At 34.8% G+C, this 17,492-nt stretch overlaps 1 protein-coding gene across 1 annotated transcript; it reads right to left on the minus strand.

Annotated features, from left to right (window-relative positions):
• Positions 1 to 421: 421 nt before the first annotated feature.
• Positions 422 to 17,244, minus strand: LOC135692281 (nuclear distribution protein nudE-like 1). The gene is made up of 8 exons (XM_065210382.2): positions 16,665 to 17,244; positions 13,198 to 13,351; positions 12,616 to 12,764; positions 9,420 to 9,465; positions 7,963 to 8,053; positions 4,260 to 4,558; positions 1,467 to 1,564; positions 422 to 1,183 (listed from the first exon to the last, which is right to left on the minus strand). Exons 1-8 carry the CDS (start codon positions 16,769 to 16,771, stop codon positions 1,114 to 1,116), a joined length of 1,014 nt encoding a protein of 337 aa, XP_065066454.1. The 5' UTR covers positions 16,772 to 17,244; the 3' UTR covers positions 422 to 1,113.
• Between the last annotated feature and the right edge of the window lie 248 nt (positions 17,245 to 17,492).

Genomic DNA, 17,492 nt, shown 5'->3' on the forward strand with positions numbered 1-17,492 from the left:
AGTTTGATCTTTTAACAATGGGAATATTTTTCATTAACAGGAAAATGCTGGCTTTCAAGAAAAAGTGCTTAATTGTTTTTCTTCTCCTTTTGTAAAACATTTCACAGTTATAGACAATTTTATTCAAAGTCATCAAAGAGAACCCTGACAGAGAAAGCATCTGAAAAATACACAAGGATGCAGGTCTGAGCAGTACTTTAGAGTGTTTTGTAATATATATATTATCCTTCAAGAAAAGTTTTCAAAGTTGGGAAAGCATGCAGGATAAAACAGCAACAAAACAAATGTAAATATTCTGTATTTGTTTATTTTGTTGGACAATTTACAATGCTAATTCTGCAAAATCAACAAGAGAACACACACAGAGCACTTGAACTAAAGAGAATGGAAATCACAGCAATTCAAAGAGAGTTAGGATTGATAGCAAGATAAAATACCATGCTCCATATGGTCAATTAAGATAAATTACATAAAATGGCAGATAATTTTCAAATTATGAGTAGCTCCAAACTGTACCATTTTAAGATCTATAAGAACATTCTGGGTATTGATCAACTGGAGAAATTAAACAACACTACAAATAAGTTTAAAACGATTCAGAACGCCAACAAATATGACTCATTATGTACGAAAATATTAACTCTCATTTTTGAAGGAAAAAAGGGTGTTCCTACTACTCGCTATTTACACCAAAAGGTTTTGGATAGATCCAACAAGCACCAGATTAAGCTAAAAAGTATTCAAATTTCCTTTTTTAGGAACCTTCTGTCAAAATTTGTTTGAAAAATTCTAATGAAAGATTGTCTATGATGTAAATTAGAACTAAGAGAACTTCACTTTTGTTTTTGTCAAAACCAATTTTTCATTAACTTTTTCATTGAAATTGAAACAGGCTAACAAAGACTGTTTTCTAATAAATATATAAAGTTACATCTGGGAAATATATTTGTTTGTATTTTAGTCAAAAGAGAAACAACTGCTTATACTGCCACAATTAACTGTGATCACTAACCAACATTTTGTAGCTTTTATGTGGTATTTGCTATTATAACAAATGGTGATTTTGCAGAAAGTCTTGAATAAGTTACTGGAAAGATGATTTATCATCTTTTCTCAAACAACAACTTTGACCAGCCCATGCACACCATGTTGACTTGATGGCCTGCCTGATTTCTTTTGGTCTCTGTTATGCAAAATACATAGCAAGATTAAATAAATGCACATAGATTAAATTATATTATTGTCATCATAACTGATTAAATAAATACCCACTCAATTTGCACTGTCCTTCTTGAGGATACTAGGTGTATCTTGCTTTTTCTGCTAAAAAGCTAATGCCAGTTCCCCTCCACAACAAAAAAAGGTGAGTGCAGATAAAAGTTGAGCTCAAAATTAAAGACTAAGGACAACATGATCTTTACCAAAAAAAGAAAATTTTACAGATGTAGAAACTTATCGAACATTACCTTGGTGAGTCTATTTGTGACCCATGATGTGAGGGTTTTGTGCTTCTGGGATGATCCTGCACATAATTTCGACATGAAGCGAGTTTTGACTCCAAAGCCTAGTGATGAAACAAGAGCTGATTAGCTCAGACTTTTACCGAATTGAGCCAAAAAACCAAGTTATATAAAAATTTAGGATTTTTGTAATTCCACACTCACCTAAAAAGCACCAGACATGCTTTCTATTGGATATGCATTTATATAGTTTTTTGGATACAAAAATACCTTTTGGCCAGAACTTGGTTTTTGTGGAATAAACCAAAAGCGGTTTTTTGAACTTTTTCACATTTCTAAAGGGCCCAGTTGGTCTTTAATGGTCTTGATGTTGGCAAATATATCGACAATAACCTTTGTATCCTGAAGTCAGGCTCGGAAAAATAAGGCAAAAGACTCTGAAGCTCCCTTAAGCCCTAGCAAAACGACTAAACATTTCACTAAACATTTCATGCAACTTTTGTTTAGTGAAAAGTTTAGTAGAAAGTTTATTCGTTTTGCCACCTTGTTTAGTGTTGTTTAGTCGTGTTGAGTGTTGTTGAGCAAAGTTTAATCCTGGTAAAAAATGTTTAGCTTTGTTTAGTGTTGTTTAGCAAATGTTTAATCGTTTTGCCAAAAATTAAACATTTGTTGTGCTAGCGCAGTCGCCGTAGCTTTGGGAATCCAAAGGTTTTCCAGGGCTTTTCTCGGTTTTCCTGTCTCTACGTGACCCAAAATCTCTAGAATGCCTTCGTGAGACATTTGCTTCGTCTCCTTGTAGGCTACTGTGTCTTCTTCAACAATCAACTTTGTTATCGATGTGCTAAAAAGTATTTTCTTTCCCCTTCCTTTTATCAAATTCTTATTTTTACGCACTTCTTGCGCTTGAAGTCTTTCATGCTAACATACAACAAAATAAACAAAAATAAAATTCCTATGCAAGATCCCCTTACAGCCCCACAGCGTCCTTCACATGTCGCAGTCCAAAAATGTTGAGCAAAGTTTAGTGAAAAGTTTAGTCACGTTTTGCCACCCTCGCTAAAGTTTGCTCAACCTCACTAAACAAATGTTTAGTGAAATGTTTAGTCTTTTTGCGAGGGCCTAACTAATTTTCCGGTATGAAATAAAAATGTCTGACCCTTGAATTCTGCCTTACTCTGTACAAATTCCCTTGGTATAACGAATCCCGTATAAAACGAACTCTCATTATTACAAACCAAATTGTGAGTCTCTCATCACAATTTTCCTCAACTTTCATCACTATTGCTGTCACCATTGTCGTGTTGGCGATTTCTGCGTAGATCTATCACAATAACAATCAATTTTTTGCGAAAAAATGTCACACGACACCACACGCCTGGATGTTTTCAGGCGTGAAGTGGCCAGCACAACTGTTATATTTTCCCCACGAAAGCCTGACATCGCATATTGTACTTTTCGACCGCCAGTATAAACAACAGATAATGAACAAAAGTAAGCAAAAAATTTATATCTAGGTGTTTGTCTAAAGCAACATAAAATCAAGGAAGACGTGTTTGACTATTCTCTTTTACTGATCAGTGGCTGCTTACTTCTCCTCTAGCTGGAGAATCTAAGAAAGAAAACAAACTCTTTTCTTTCTACAAAAATCAGGAATCTCTAAATGAAAAGACAGTATCACTTGCCCAATGATTTTGAAATTGTCAATTTGACACACTCTGGATTTGTGAAGCAATGTTGACCAATTGTTGAAACACATTTTGGCTTTTGCAAATACAACGTGGCTGCTCTCTTTTCATCACAATTTTTGCCTGATGCTCGTGGGAACATGTTATCTTATTCTATTGACTAACCGCTGACTAGTGCATTTTACATACCGAGCTTAACATCAGTATAAAAATTCACAAACAACTAAACTTTTTTATTGGTAGGAACACAATCCTTTTCATTGGACGGAAGCCTGATCCTACTACTATAGACCACATATTGCTTAACAATGAAAAAAACAGTTAGTTAATGGCTTTTTATACTTAATTTCTAATGTTGCCAGTCAAAAGCATTTTTTAAACAAATTGGGCACCTATTCAGACCAAACCTTTTCCCAGTCGAGAAATTAGCAGATGTTTCCTTAAAACAAGTCCAAATGATATCTTCGGGGTAGCCGGTCTCCAGCAAAATTTCCTTTACATTGTCAAGCTCAGCAACCAATTTAGTTTTGGAGCAAACCATTTGGTGCCCCACGTGCTAAGGTTTTAATTAGAAAAATACTCCTTTTTATGGACTAATGCAATTTCAAGGAATGTACTGCCCAGAAAAAGTTGGCTTCCTAACTGGCTAGAATCACGGGCTAGAAAAAAAGTTATTTCTCTGTGCAAATAAACATCAAGGAAACTCAAGGAGTTATTTTGTAATTTTAATTATAATTTTAACTGTAAATTTGAGAGCTTGATTGAGAGCTGTAAATTGGAAACAGTCGCATTGTTGCTCTAAACTTAAAAAGACATAAGTGTTTTAGGCATACCAAAAACAGAATACAGGTGATAGACCATAAACATTTTGTGAGCTTCTGAATCTATGTTTTGGAAAAACTTGGCAACCGAGAGGAATTAAGTGTGGGGACCAGTTCTAAAACTTTAGATAGCCACTTGCTAGCTTATAATGAATAATAGTTAACAATGAATATTTTACCTTTATCGATACTAGATATTGTCAGTTATAAAGAGGCAAGTTGCTAAAATAAAAAAACCAAAAAGACACTGATATTACTTGCATTGAAATGAAAAAAAACATAACTTTACATACCCCAACTTTCCTCAAGAGATCACCAACTATGTTCAATGCAGATATCCTTGCTGAAGGTGTCAATGCTGGATTAGGTACAAATGAGCTATTTGGTGTGCTTCCAGTACTTCCTACCCTTCCGCTCAACCTTTCACGTACTTCCCTTATTTGCAATGGAGTTGTGTTTGTTGCATTATCCACGGAATCAGTATTCCTTTCTATTAAATGTTTGTTTTCCTTATATTCATCATTTGCTTCTTCGACTGCATTTTTGGTCTCTGGGTTGACTTTTGATGATACAGCAAGTTCTGCTTTCAGATCTTAAAAGAAACGGCAAAGTTAACTCACTAACTGAAGCTATCGTAAAAATGAGACTTTAAATTAAGATGAGGGGCAAATCACTCTATGGAAATCTCATACACTGTTGGGTTGGTGGGTATCCTATTATCAGAAAATTCCTAGAAGTCTTTTCGTTTTTGTAGAAATCTGGTACGCTAATTGCAAGAGTGAATTGCCCTTCGAATGAAGGTACAAAAGAATGTCAAAACTTGATGCACACATTAAACAACTATTGATTTCCAATTGTTTGTAGCGCAATACTTTTAATCAACAATAAGAAGCCAAAAATAAGAAAATCAACCTTATCAAAAATTTGGCACAAAGGGCAGAAATGATTTTTTTCAAAGTCAAAACAAGAACTAAAATTTATCAACTAAAAATATCTGGATAATGGCTATTCAGGAGATATTAAATTTAACTACTACATAAAGTAAGGAGAAACCGGAAGTCTTTCAGCTGAAGTAAAATATTGTCCGCAAAAGTACTCAATTCATATAAAACTGGATCTGCAGCATTATCTTACGATTAGGGAGTCAATATTAAACAGGCTATTGCAAAATGCTTATTTGCTCGTGATGTTTACAGTACGAGGAGAGATCTTCCAATCGTTTAATAGGATTGCATTCCTACCACGAATAAGAGCTCCATTATTTTGTGTTTATGTGCCAGTATGATGCTAGCTACTTGTGACACACAACAGAGATAAATGAGGATAGAATAAAAACAGCATGTCCCTTCCAACATTAGAAACAACTCCCTTCTCTAAGAGAAAATCTTTTTTCGGCTTTGCAGGTAAAAAAACAACTTAAATGTGTGGTTTCGCCAGAAAACGCAGATTGTGCCAAAAAACTATAATGGCCACAAGTTTCGAACTATTGCTGGGGCCCGCCCTTCGTTCCATCCTGCATTTTAGAATCTATCTATAAAAAGGAAAACTGCTATTTGTGCAAACAGAAAGAATTTGTTTCACCTTAGGAAACCATTGGTGAATTTTCAATAGGCAAGTGACATTGATTGGCCTATTTTGATCCACAACGTCGTGTATTTCCTAGTTAACAGTTTTTGATCTATGTTCTGACGTTTCAAACACGGGGGAGTATCAGACAAAAAGCTTTAGCATCTTTCAAAATTGTTTGCTTTCTCAAAAGTCTTTCCTAATTCTTGTACACCACAAAATTGTTTACTTTTCAATTAAGAAAATGATCTTCCTTTTAGTGGCTTTCATCGAATTCCTGCAGTAGATATCCATATAGCAAAACATGTCTGCAAATATTGATAATGAACAGGTAGTTTAATATGCTGGTATTATATTGATACAAAGCTATTCAACCATCAAAAGATTTATGATATGAGTGGAGTGTAGAGGCAGATCTTTATTCAGTGTGGGTAAACAAAATTCCTCTTGAAATTCACTGTTGAAAAAAGCCAGCTCGTTTCCTTAATCCTGCGCGTTTCCAATATTAATTCTCATCTTTAGTATAGTAAACCAAGAAGGAAAAAGCAAGTTCAATCCTGGTACCCTTGCAACTTATTTTTAAACGACACTGTGTAATTTTAATCATGAATAAACATATAAAATACTTTACAGTCGGTCCATTATGCAAAACAGAATTTTTCCCTGTTCAGAAGCTCACTCAAGGTCTTGTACCTTTCGAAACTTTTTGCTGCCAATCTTCTGCCTTTTTGGGCTGACAGTTCTCCCAACAAGTTTGTTTCTTGCCTTAAGTGGATAGGCTAGATGTGTCGGTACGATCTACGCTACTAACAAAATGTATCACTGAAGATTCTTTGAAGAAGAAACATTTTGATTCATTCTCGTATGCCGCTTGTATTTGTGATTTTATCTTGCTTCCATTCTTTCACTTCTCTGCTTCACTCGCAAAAAACGACTATGCATATGGCACACCCTGGTTTGCATATGGCATACCTTGGTATGCATGTCCATATTACTCTGAAAACCTTTTAGCTCTTAAAATTAGTGATAAGGAATTTCTCCTTCAAAGAATAAAAACAAATTGAGTATAAACCGCGTAAAACTAAATTGTTTCCTAGAAATAAAAAAATACTTCCAAAAATAAGAAGGCCAGTCAACCTGTATAGAAAACGACGTCAGTCAAGTAATAACAAAGTTTAAAATAAAAAACGTATAATTTTATTCTTTAAAAGATTCTGATTATTAAGGAGCTCTACAAAACTTAGACAAATTTTAAATGAGATGAAAACTGGTCACGACGAAATTTTTGCTTTTAAGAAATTTTGAGATCACAAGAGGTCAAAAAGTCAAATTTATAAATTTTTTTACTCAAGAAATGCAAATTACGCAATTATCCTCATTTACATCATCCTCAACATCATCATCATCATCCACATCCTTGTCGGTTCTGGAACTGAATTCATTCTAACTATTGTTCGATAGAGATAGTTCTAACTGTCTTTTGCCGACGAACGAAAAAAATTCCACTTTTGTCCTTTTATATTTCAACTATTTCAACAATATTGTACTTTTTTTCCTATTCGCTCAAGGCATTTGAGCTTTTCAACAAAAAATGTTGAACTCTAAAGACCGCAAAAATTCCATAATGTATTAGAGCGAATATGACCTTAATGTATTATATACGGTCTTATACTTTCCAATTTTTATAGATTATAAATTCCAATTTCTGATTTAGGCTTAGACTTGTAATATGCTCTGTTAATGAGCTTTCGGACCATATTGATTGAGAGTAAAGACTCATCAAGTGCTAGCAGCATTTCTTTTGATTTGCAAACATATAAACAGAGAAAACATACGGCCTTGATTTCATCTAGGAGAACGCATGTCAACAGCATACCTAAGGGCATTCAGCAGCAATGGAAGCCATTGTAAAAATATTGAAGAGAACACTCCCCGTCAAAGTCACAGCTGAGCTTTTGATGTAAAAAATTAGTTCTAGGGGCAGACGTTGCTCAAAAGGGATTAACGACATTGTGTCGAAGATGCTGGCTGTTGTCATCAAGGACAGGGCATTTTTAATCCAATTGATAATTTTCATCTTACACTTTCCTTTAATTCCTTGAGCAACTTCGAAAGCATATCAGCATATCCAAGACGACTGGATTGAAGCATCAATTAGTTTGAAGCATCAATTAGTTTGAGACAAGACCTGACGTTATTTGACCAACTTTGCAGATATTGTTGGTCAAAGTTGCAGTTACAGCGTTTTCAGTTGCACTACTGGCAAAAGCCCTCGACATCGAAGTTGTTTTGACTTCATTTTTGACAAATCATAAATGCTTACATTGCCTTGCGGATGATGATTAAGAATATATAATGATACACTGCACATTTTTATAATAAATGCATATTGGCAAGAGAATGTACTAGAAATGAAGGGAAGCTTAGTACCTCTGCTTTCGTCTTTCAGTCTCTGCACAGTGACAACCAATTCTTCTTTTTCATCAAGTTCATTTTCTAAAAATGCATTTCTTTCTATTGCCTATATTAAAACAAAATTACAGCATTAGCAACACTTTTGTGTCAGCATTTTCTTGGCAGTAGACATTTCCAAATAAATAAATCATTTTACATGTCACTACAAAATACTTATCAAGTTGCTTACTTTCGCTATACACTCTTCTTTTTATAAGAACACTGAGGCTTAATTTGCCCCAAAATAAGAACAAGGCTAGAACATGCTCAACTTCAGATGAGAAATTTAAAAAAACAATTCGCATTTTGAAATTTATATCATGTCAACAGAACAAAACTATGCAATTTATAAACATAAAAACAATTTATTTTTAAACTTTTCCCAGTAAAACTTCTTAGAAACTATATAGAGTATGTAACTTTCAAATATTTGCAAAAAAACACTTTTAAAATAAGAACATTATTAAGAACATTTGAGCTTAAAATTATCAAAAAGTTAAGAATATCGAGGCTCGGCAAAAATTATCTGGTTCTTATAAAAAAGTGTATTTTTGGACGTGCAAATTATGAAAAGACAAGGTTAGTCAAACTTTTTCTGTTTAAAAACACTGTTATGTTCAAAAACATGATCGATGAAATGGGTTTTTGAATGCCTTTGCTAGTGAAAATTAATATTTATTCAAGCCAAGTCACTCACTCTCTGACTTGTTTTAAAATAAGCAGCGTTTCTCTTGAATTTAAGAATTAAGGGTAGAATTATCTGCTTAATGTAGTTCTTATGTTTATGTTCAAATTTTAAGTGCTAACCTATCACCCACCTAGCATTTACTCTTTAAAGTTTCAAAATTCAAGGGACGAAAGTTGAAGTTCCAATTTCAAAACATAAGCTGTTTTAGATTATGGCAACACAGCAAAATAAAAGACCTGCTAAGTGAAAAAGCGACTACTAGAATATAAAGTAACTATTAGATTTGATTCATAAAATTTAATTGATGCTTTGTTCGGTTTATGTTTGCGTTTAAAATTTAGATTTGCAATATGGTACTAGACAAAAGATAAATGAGGCACTGAATACAAAACAAACTAAACCGAAACTGTGGCATCCTTATTTTGTGGTCAAATGTTTTTATTTTATTCAAACGATGGTACAGCCTTCAACAAAAAAGTTTAGATTACACAGACATTTATAGAAAGGGGTTTGGGAAAGGCACAAGAGGTAGCTGAACATGAATTTGTTTATCTGAGCTGCTATTCACTTTTCTTGTTTCAACGAAATTCCACATGACTATTTGAATTCATCTTTACATTCAACGAACTTTAAGATGAATATTTGTTAACAAAATGCAATAAGTGTCTTTGAATAAACAAGTGTCTGCAGCAGATGGCTCTAAGATGGCTAAGTAAATCGAACCATGCAAACAAAAGGTTTTTACCTGGTTTAGTCGCTGCTCGAAGTCTTCTAAAGAGCAAACAGTGGCCCTGTTCAAACAAAGAATACAAACGTTTATCGAAAACACAGAAAAGAGCCTGTGGCTTAATAGCTAAACTTACATGAACAGTCACAAATATTTCTTATCTTATTCCGTTTTGTAGTCAAAGAGTACCGTAAAATATGGCAAAAAGTTCTAGAATTTTCAAAGAAAGAATGGTAGCTGAAGTATTTTCATTTGGACGTAGCTTCTTTATTTATTCAACCACCCCACCCAGGGTATATTGCTCAAAATTCTTCAAGTTCTCCTTCTAGCTCTTCATTAAGACATGATTTTGGGCGTTGCTTTTAGCGTTTCCCTCAAATAAGCTTTAACTTTTTAAATTTTACAATACGAATATAAAAACAATTTCGACATCATAAGAACTTATTCAAATCCCTGACTACTACTAGGGGGACTGAGTGTGTACTATTGCAGTTTTCTCCATGTGGCTTCAATTGAAATCATAATAAAAGTCCTGGATACATGGAAATTGATTAAAAGCGAGAAGAATGAGAATCTTTTTGACGAACTGAAGAGTAATTGAGAATGTTTTTCCAAATAATACAATACAGATTCAGTCTTGTGCTTGACTTGGTAAGAGAGTAATCGAAAAATCGGATTATAAGTTTTAAAACCAGTAGAAGCCAAGTTGAGCCGGGCTCCTTGGAGGTATCGAAGCACAAGCTTTTTCTTATATTCTTCCACCCCATTTATATTTATCTAAACAAATTGTTAACCGGTGATAAATGTTCCAATTTAAACGCATTGGTTCTTACTACTCGGGGGTATTTTAAGTACACAAAAATAAATGCACTTGCAAGCACTTTGTTGCCTAGTGGAAACAAGTTGTCAACTCTCATTCAAACTACAACTTAAAGTAGCTGCATAACAATGGAATAATTGAAAACCTAATTGTACATTGAAAACGTTACCGAAGGAAGGATGAGTCATCGATGTGGATAATTTTCTGTTGAAACAAAAACGCGTTCAATATGCATAGCGGTCGAAACATATCACTCATAGGGAGCAGTTCGCATATCCTGATGCGATAAGACCTCCAGCAAAACAATATGCCAAATATTCGAAATATTTTACTTTTCAAAACAAGCAGTGGCCAACTGAACGAAACAATCAGTGCAGATTATTTCTAGCAGACGCTTTCGTTTCTCTTTGCCAGACAAGCAGAAGAGGACCAACAGGAGAAAACATAATTTTAGCTATAAATAATGTACTTAAAACGCATTGGGCACAAAATATTTTTTAAAATGAGTTTGAAGCCTACATTTATGCCAAGGGCAAAGGCTAATTTCAGAATCTTCAAATTATAATCCTCGTAGTTTTGGTCCTACAAGTTTCAGTCCAAAACTTGGTCGAACTGCAATGTTTTTAACCAACTGCTATAATTTTTTGAATCAGAGATTGAAGTCACAAAGTCTTAGTTACAGACTTAGTTACAATGATCATTCCTCAACAAAATTCCTTGTATGTCTCATCAAATACATATACAAGTTCAATTTGGCCTAGTCGCGTCATTTATCGAAATGCAGTAAAAACCTGAACATATAAATGTAGGTCACCTCAAAACACATTAAATACACAGCCTGTTCCTTATGATTTTAGCAGATCTATTGCTCTGATTTATGTGCTTCCATCTCAACGGTATTTCACAGCGTTAAATTATTTGGAAAGACAGCGCACACAATTTCATTTTAATGGCAGAACAAGTAATCACAACATCCCAGGTGTTTCTGGGCTTTGATTAGCCCATAGGGTTCACTTCTTTGAAAGACTACAAAAATCAATGGCTAGTATCACAATAGTACGTGGCTTTTTTATGGGACTTCAGCTGGAAGGGCCAAGCCATTTTTCTTGCAAAACAAACTTGCAAAGACTTAAGTACAGAGTTTGAAAGAAACTAATGAACAAACCTAACAAAGTTCTAAAGCTAATTAGATAAATGTTGTGTAACCAATTTTATGGTTAAAATCTTATCTTTAAAGCGAGATATCTAAGTTAACAAACCTATACTGGTGAGCAGTTCATTTTACAACTTCTTATGGCCAAATATTGATATATTATTTTCAAAAAACAACGAATCTTAGGGCATATTGCCTGGCCTTGCCTCACAAAATACCAAATATTTAGGATGTAGTTCTGCTTGGTTGTCAGGGCTTTTACGTTCAGAAATCAACGCGCGCGGTCAAAAACTCGCGTGATAAGAGTTGGGCGCGCGAATCAAATTTGTTTTTTAACACGAATGAAAGCAATAAAATTTTTTCTATCGAAAAATCAAATGTGACAAAACTTTTGATAAATGAACTGAATGCTACACATTGTATAGTTATGTTCGTGTTTCCCTCACAAGTTATCGTGAAGGGTGCTGTGCGACACAAAGAGTTTTTAGTGACTTTAGAAACGTGACGAAGTTTCAGTTCTAATCAGCAAAGTTAAAGGAAAAAACAGGCAAGATTAGCTTTAGTAAATAAAAACAAAAAGAAGGCCCCGCAACCAACAAATGGCAAAGGGGCAATTAATAAAGTGTAAGTCCATTGGAAGTCAGCCCCCCCTTCCTATTACTCCGCTTTCGTAGGAACAAATCGTTTTTGATTTTAGGTTCCCATTCATACGCTCAAAAACGGAGACATTTGATAATGATGTTCAAAAGTTATCAACCTAAAACAGAGTAATTTGAAAACGAATCATTTTAATGGGAACAGCGAAAATGAAGTCATTTAAAAATGGAGTCATTTAAAAACGAATTCGTTCATCTACAGTTTCAAGATGAACTGGAACAAAGGATATGAAAACGGACAAAACAGTAATGGGAAAACCTTCGTTTTTGTTTTGCCAAAACGGTGTGGGCAAGAGCAATGGGAACGGCTGAATAATAACGGAAGCTGAATGATCGAAAAACGGAGACATACAAAAACGAAGTCGTGGAGACAAGGATTCGCTGTCAATTATATCCGTTTCCAAAAAGAGTTTCTCAATTGGATTAACCTATCAGCATCCAGTAATCGCGCCCTTCAAGGGAAATATTTATCACTGGGCGCGCCGCTAATCGCTCTCAAAGGTAGCCTCGGGTGCGTGTCTGCACGCTCGCGTGCTATCGCATGCTCCCCATTGAAAGCCCTGATTGAGCAAAATGCCAACATACCTTTTGGCTCGTTCTAAATCATCGTTACTTTGTTCCAATTCTCTAATATATTTTTGCATTTCATCTTTGATTGCCTTTAGCTTGGCATTGTCATCCTGCAGTGCTGTTATCTGAACATAAGCTTCATTTTGTGTCGAATCAAGCTTGTCCTAAAAGTGATATAAGAATAAAAATGACAGGTGTTACTAAGGTACAATGAGCAGACTCTCGAAGAAACAAAAATAAATTTTATTAAGTAAAAACACTAGTAACAAAACAATTCCTCAGTCAATGCTCAGCAGCAAATTGATAAGTCAGTTTAATGACAAGTAATGAATCTTTAGAACAGGATCGTAAACCCCCAGAAAACTTTAAATTAGGCAAAACACTAAGTATGAAGCAAATCATTAGGAATTTCTGTGATATAATTCATCTGTGATATAAAAACAGAAACAAATCTTTAGGAATTTCAAGAAGCAGGCAGTTTTACATATCCACTTTGCAAGCCAATTTAAAATAAATTGAAAATCATACCCTTTTTACATTAACCATTCTTAAAAAACAATATGTATGACATTTGAAGAAAATGAAATGTAAACTTACCTTTAATGAATCGTTTTCATCTTCAAGTCTTTGCTTAATTGCTATGAATTCTTTGATTCTGTTTTCTGATTGCTCAAGTTGTGCTTCAAGTTCTGCTTCTAGTTCTCTACTTCCTTCTTGGAATTCATCATACTCATCTCGTATTTCTTGTAATCTTCAAAAGAATTATAATTATAAATAATCACAGATGATGATAGCTTACTCATAGATAAATACTCTTATTTTAAGAAAAATATATGCTTTAAGATAAGATGCCTTTAACTGTTTAATAACATTACACTTAGGCTACACACCCTATGTACATAATCAGGGATATAAGCAGTGGTATTGGGCACACAGGGTAATGCTTACTTAAATTTGATTGCCAATGGCAACCCTAACTGGTGGTGTTAACTGCACAAAGGGCAGCAATACACAATACACATTTTTACCAAATCTGGGAAGGCAGGGATGTTCTAAAAGTGCCATCAATATGTCAGCTACTGACTTTTGTAAAATACTTTGCTAGTGCAATAATCCCTGTTTAGTTTAGAATGAGTGAAATGAAAGGCAATGACAGCCATGTGATTGCAAGCACACAACTCTACACAGGTCCAAATTGTGTATGGTGCGCAAAATATGTATGGCAAGCACAGAACAGAAAAAATTGCACACAAAATTCTCAAAAATTCAATAACCTTAAAGTTCAAAGATTTTGAATGTTTAGGAAGCAGCAGGAAGTCAAAGTTGCCAAATTTAAAAGAAGTTCTATCAGCTTCCAACGTGTTAGAGTAGTCCCAAATATAATTTACAAAACAGTGTGTCACATAGTAGTTACAAATTATATTATTGCCAAATTATCATGAAAGGAAGCCTGATCAACAGCAAGATATTTTTTACGAATAGCCACTGCAGTGATATTCGCTACCTAAGCAATGATATCAAAATCTTTGACATTTAATGGCAATATTTCCAGACAGTAGGGTCTCAGTCTTTGTAATATGAGGCGTGCAATCGCACACGCACGCCTCCACGCACGCATCCACGCATGCCCAAATTATCCAAGGCATGCATATCATCGCACGCCCAAAACACATCATTGCCATAAAGCTTATGTTTCCAAGATTTCTAAAGCAGCGGTTAATTAAAGTCGCCAAATTCAAAGGCAGCTCCGTCGTTTTCCAAGGTTCTGTTAAAGTATTCCCATATGGGATTTAACAACAGTGTCACGAAGTAGCTACAACAAAATTGCTTAATATTATTGTTATTTAACCAAGGGGGTACCAAAGGGGAGTAATCTGCAATCAACACCTGGTGCTTTATTACCTTTCAAAATTTAAAGCTTAAAGTTTTAAAGTTTCGATCCAAGAGTTGTCTTCAATGTTTACTTGATTATTCTGCTCTTCAGTGATCATGGCGAAAGGAAACAAAGTGGACCTGGCGACATTTATGGGTTGGGGAAAGAACGGAATTATCGTAAGACTACGAATGCCATACGGTGTTATGGAGATGCGACTTCATATTGCAATTAATGAAAATATATGAACTGATGGAGAAAGATAAAATATCTTGAAAAGGGCAATGGTGCTTTATCTTTTGAAGAGCAGAAAGCAAAAGCTTGATAATTGCATCGGTATATCGAAGAAACCTAAGCTAGAGAAAGAGGAGAAAACTGAAGAAAGCTCTAAGAAAGAAGATATGATGACTGTATTGTGTTTTAATTATTTTAAACTGTTATGGAATGATTTTTAAGATTAAGAGCTGTAAAAACTTGTTTTTGAGTTCAAAGAAAGTGTGTTTATTTCGACCTTTGTGTCATTTCTCTACCCATTTCTTCTCATTCGATTGTTTGCTGAATTCCATATCATCTTGAAATGAACACCGATCAAATTGTATAAAGATATTTTTAAGAATATCTGCTATGATATCCGCTATGTTAACGTTGACACTGAAGTCAGTGATGCTGTATGGTAATTTGTCAACAATGCCTGGTAATTTCTAGGAGCAATTGAAATTTTTTTCAACCCAGACATCTTTAAATGATTACAAAAAGATTCTATGATTACTTCCTCAAAAATTTATTAACTAATTAAATTTAACATCTTTAAATGAGAACAAGAAACAGTTTCTCCATCAATTTCCTTGGTTTCTGTTCAGTTTGTAACACAAATGGGCTCTTTGAGCGCAGCACCCTATAGTGCTTGACAACAGGAATGAGAAACGACTGATAAAAAAACGGTCCACATCACCTGCCATCACACGCGCAAAGTAGTCAAGACGTGCGAAACGCAGCATGCAGCCTATTTTCATATTAGAAAGACTGGGGCCTATAAACATCAGAAAATGTTTTCAACTCAGATATCTTCAAATGATTTTGAAACAGTGCAATAAATAACTTCCTGGAAATTTACTAACAGAAACTAATTAAGTTTAACATCCTTATAGAAAAATAAATACAGCTCCACCATCAATTTTCTAAATTTCTGTTCAGCTTACAACACCAAAGGTCTCCTTGTAAGAAGCATTATATATATCTTGATAACAGGAATGAAAAACGACAGATATAAAAACAGATATAAGTGTGAATGATCATCAGATATCTTGAACATATCAGGATGCAGCTACTACATTAGTTGGCCAAGAAATGATGATAGTCAAACCTCTTCTGCAGTGAGACATGCCTTTATTACTTTCACTGCCTTACTACATACAAGTGGGCAAAGCAGATAACAGAATAGATATGTGTCAATTGATATGAAAGGAGAATGAGGGAGACAAAAAATTAGAGGGAAAGATGGTCAACAGGACATTGCATGCATTGCTTAGGTGCAGGTAGCTCAAGATTGAAGAAAATGGGGTATGATGAATAAAAGAAAGATTACCAGGTTCTCCTCTTTATGTTGGAAACTCGGTGTGTCAGGAAAATACATACATATTCACAGCTTAGGCATATATGAGAGGAAAACCTCTCATACCTTTAGGCACTGTTTATGTTGCTTAGCGTTTTTAAAGCTATTGGCTAGGACGACTGGTGCATCAAGTAAAACAAAAAAATGTGCCTCATTGGCAGTGATGTACATACTACATATTCACAAAGAATGCCTGACTGCCCAATTGGTGGTAAGCTAGACTGTCCTTTAGCCCCTCAAGAATACCCTTTATACACTACAAAGATGAAAATCAAGGGTAGCCTCTTCTGAGAATACTCTGAAATTCATTGCAAAATAAGCCTCTGCGAAAGCAATAAGATCAGTTTCAGTTAAAACAAAATACTTCTAGACTGTGGGTTTTTTATCTAGGATGTGAAAAACGGGCTTGGGTCATGTGTGATCTTCGGTATTTGATTTAATTTAAAACACTTCTTGTTTAATTGCTTGTAGGTGCTGACAGTAATACACCACATTTATATTCATTGACAGAGGAGACAGAAATCTTGTGACCAACATAATTGTTTATGTGGCAAGAAATAATTTTAAGAAATCAAATACTTTTGAGCGTAATTTTCCGCCATCTGTCGCCAGTACAAAGCTTCCTCTTTAGCGTCTGTAAATTCAAGATCCTCTCCCATCTCAATGTCAGTATTTGGAGTCACCATTCTCCTGCTTTCCGAATCGATATTGCTTAATATTATTTAGCTTAGGGTACTACACGAACACAGATTTCTCATCAAACGATGAATAACTTGAGGTAACCATTAAACAATCCACAATGATTGACAAACTGGAAAGGCCCTCTCACTGTAAATCTGCTCTTGAATTAAAAAACTCTAGAAGAAACACAGTTATTGTCAATCCACTGGGCATCAGTTTCGTCTATCCAATTTCCTGGCAGCAGTGCAATATTTAGGCCCTTTACAAATATAGGCCGTTCGACGGGAAAAAGTCAGTTGGCAACTGATCGAGCTTGTAATCATATGAAAAACACTCTCTCTGATCCTTTTGTAAACAAACTTGAATAAAAGTATTGAACTCAAGACTGGCACCTCAATAACGGACGAAGTAGCAACGAATTTTAAACTCGTCTTGGCCCGTTACGTTATGACTTGAGTAAAGACCATTTCAGCTTATTTGTCATGCGCTTGGAGGAGAATTCAAAAAGGAAAACAACAGAAAAATTGGCTGCCCTATCCTCCAGAGCCGGAAGCTGATTTGTCAAAAGTCTTTTTCAAAAAATGTGTGGTCTTATACTAAAGTTATGAAATCTTTAACTGCAAGGATGGGGCAGGCAACCGATTGATTCATTTGGATTTCTTCAGCCTTCGACAAAAATTAACACTCATTCCCTTGGGACAGCGGAATCGTGTGGCTTGGAAGGGG

Source organism: Rhopilema esculentum, chromosome 13 (genome assembly GCF_057945365.1).
Source record: "Rhopilema esculentum isolate cy_ngs chromosome 13, ASM5794536v1, whole genome shotgun sequence".
In the NCBI taxonomy this organism is placed as follows: Eukaryota; Metazoa; Cnidaria; class Scyphozoa; order Rhizostomeae; family Rhizostomatidae; genus Rhopilema; species Rhopilema esculentum.

Coding starts and splice junctions, on each gene's coding strand:
- LOC135692281 (XM_065210382.2), bottom strand. CDS start 16,771: ATGGTGACTCCAAATACTGACATTGAGATGGGAGAGGATCTTGAATTT. Junction 9,466..12,615: donor GATTTAGAACGAGCCAAAAG/GTATGTTGGCAT, acceptor TTGTTTGAACAG/GGCCACTGTTTGCTCTTTAG. Junction 1,184..1,466: donor TCACAAATAGACTCACCAAG/GTAATGTTCGAT, acceptor TTTGCATAACAG/AGACCAAAAGAAATCAGGCA.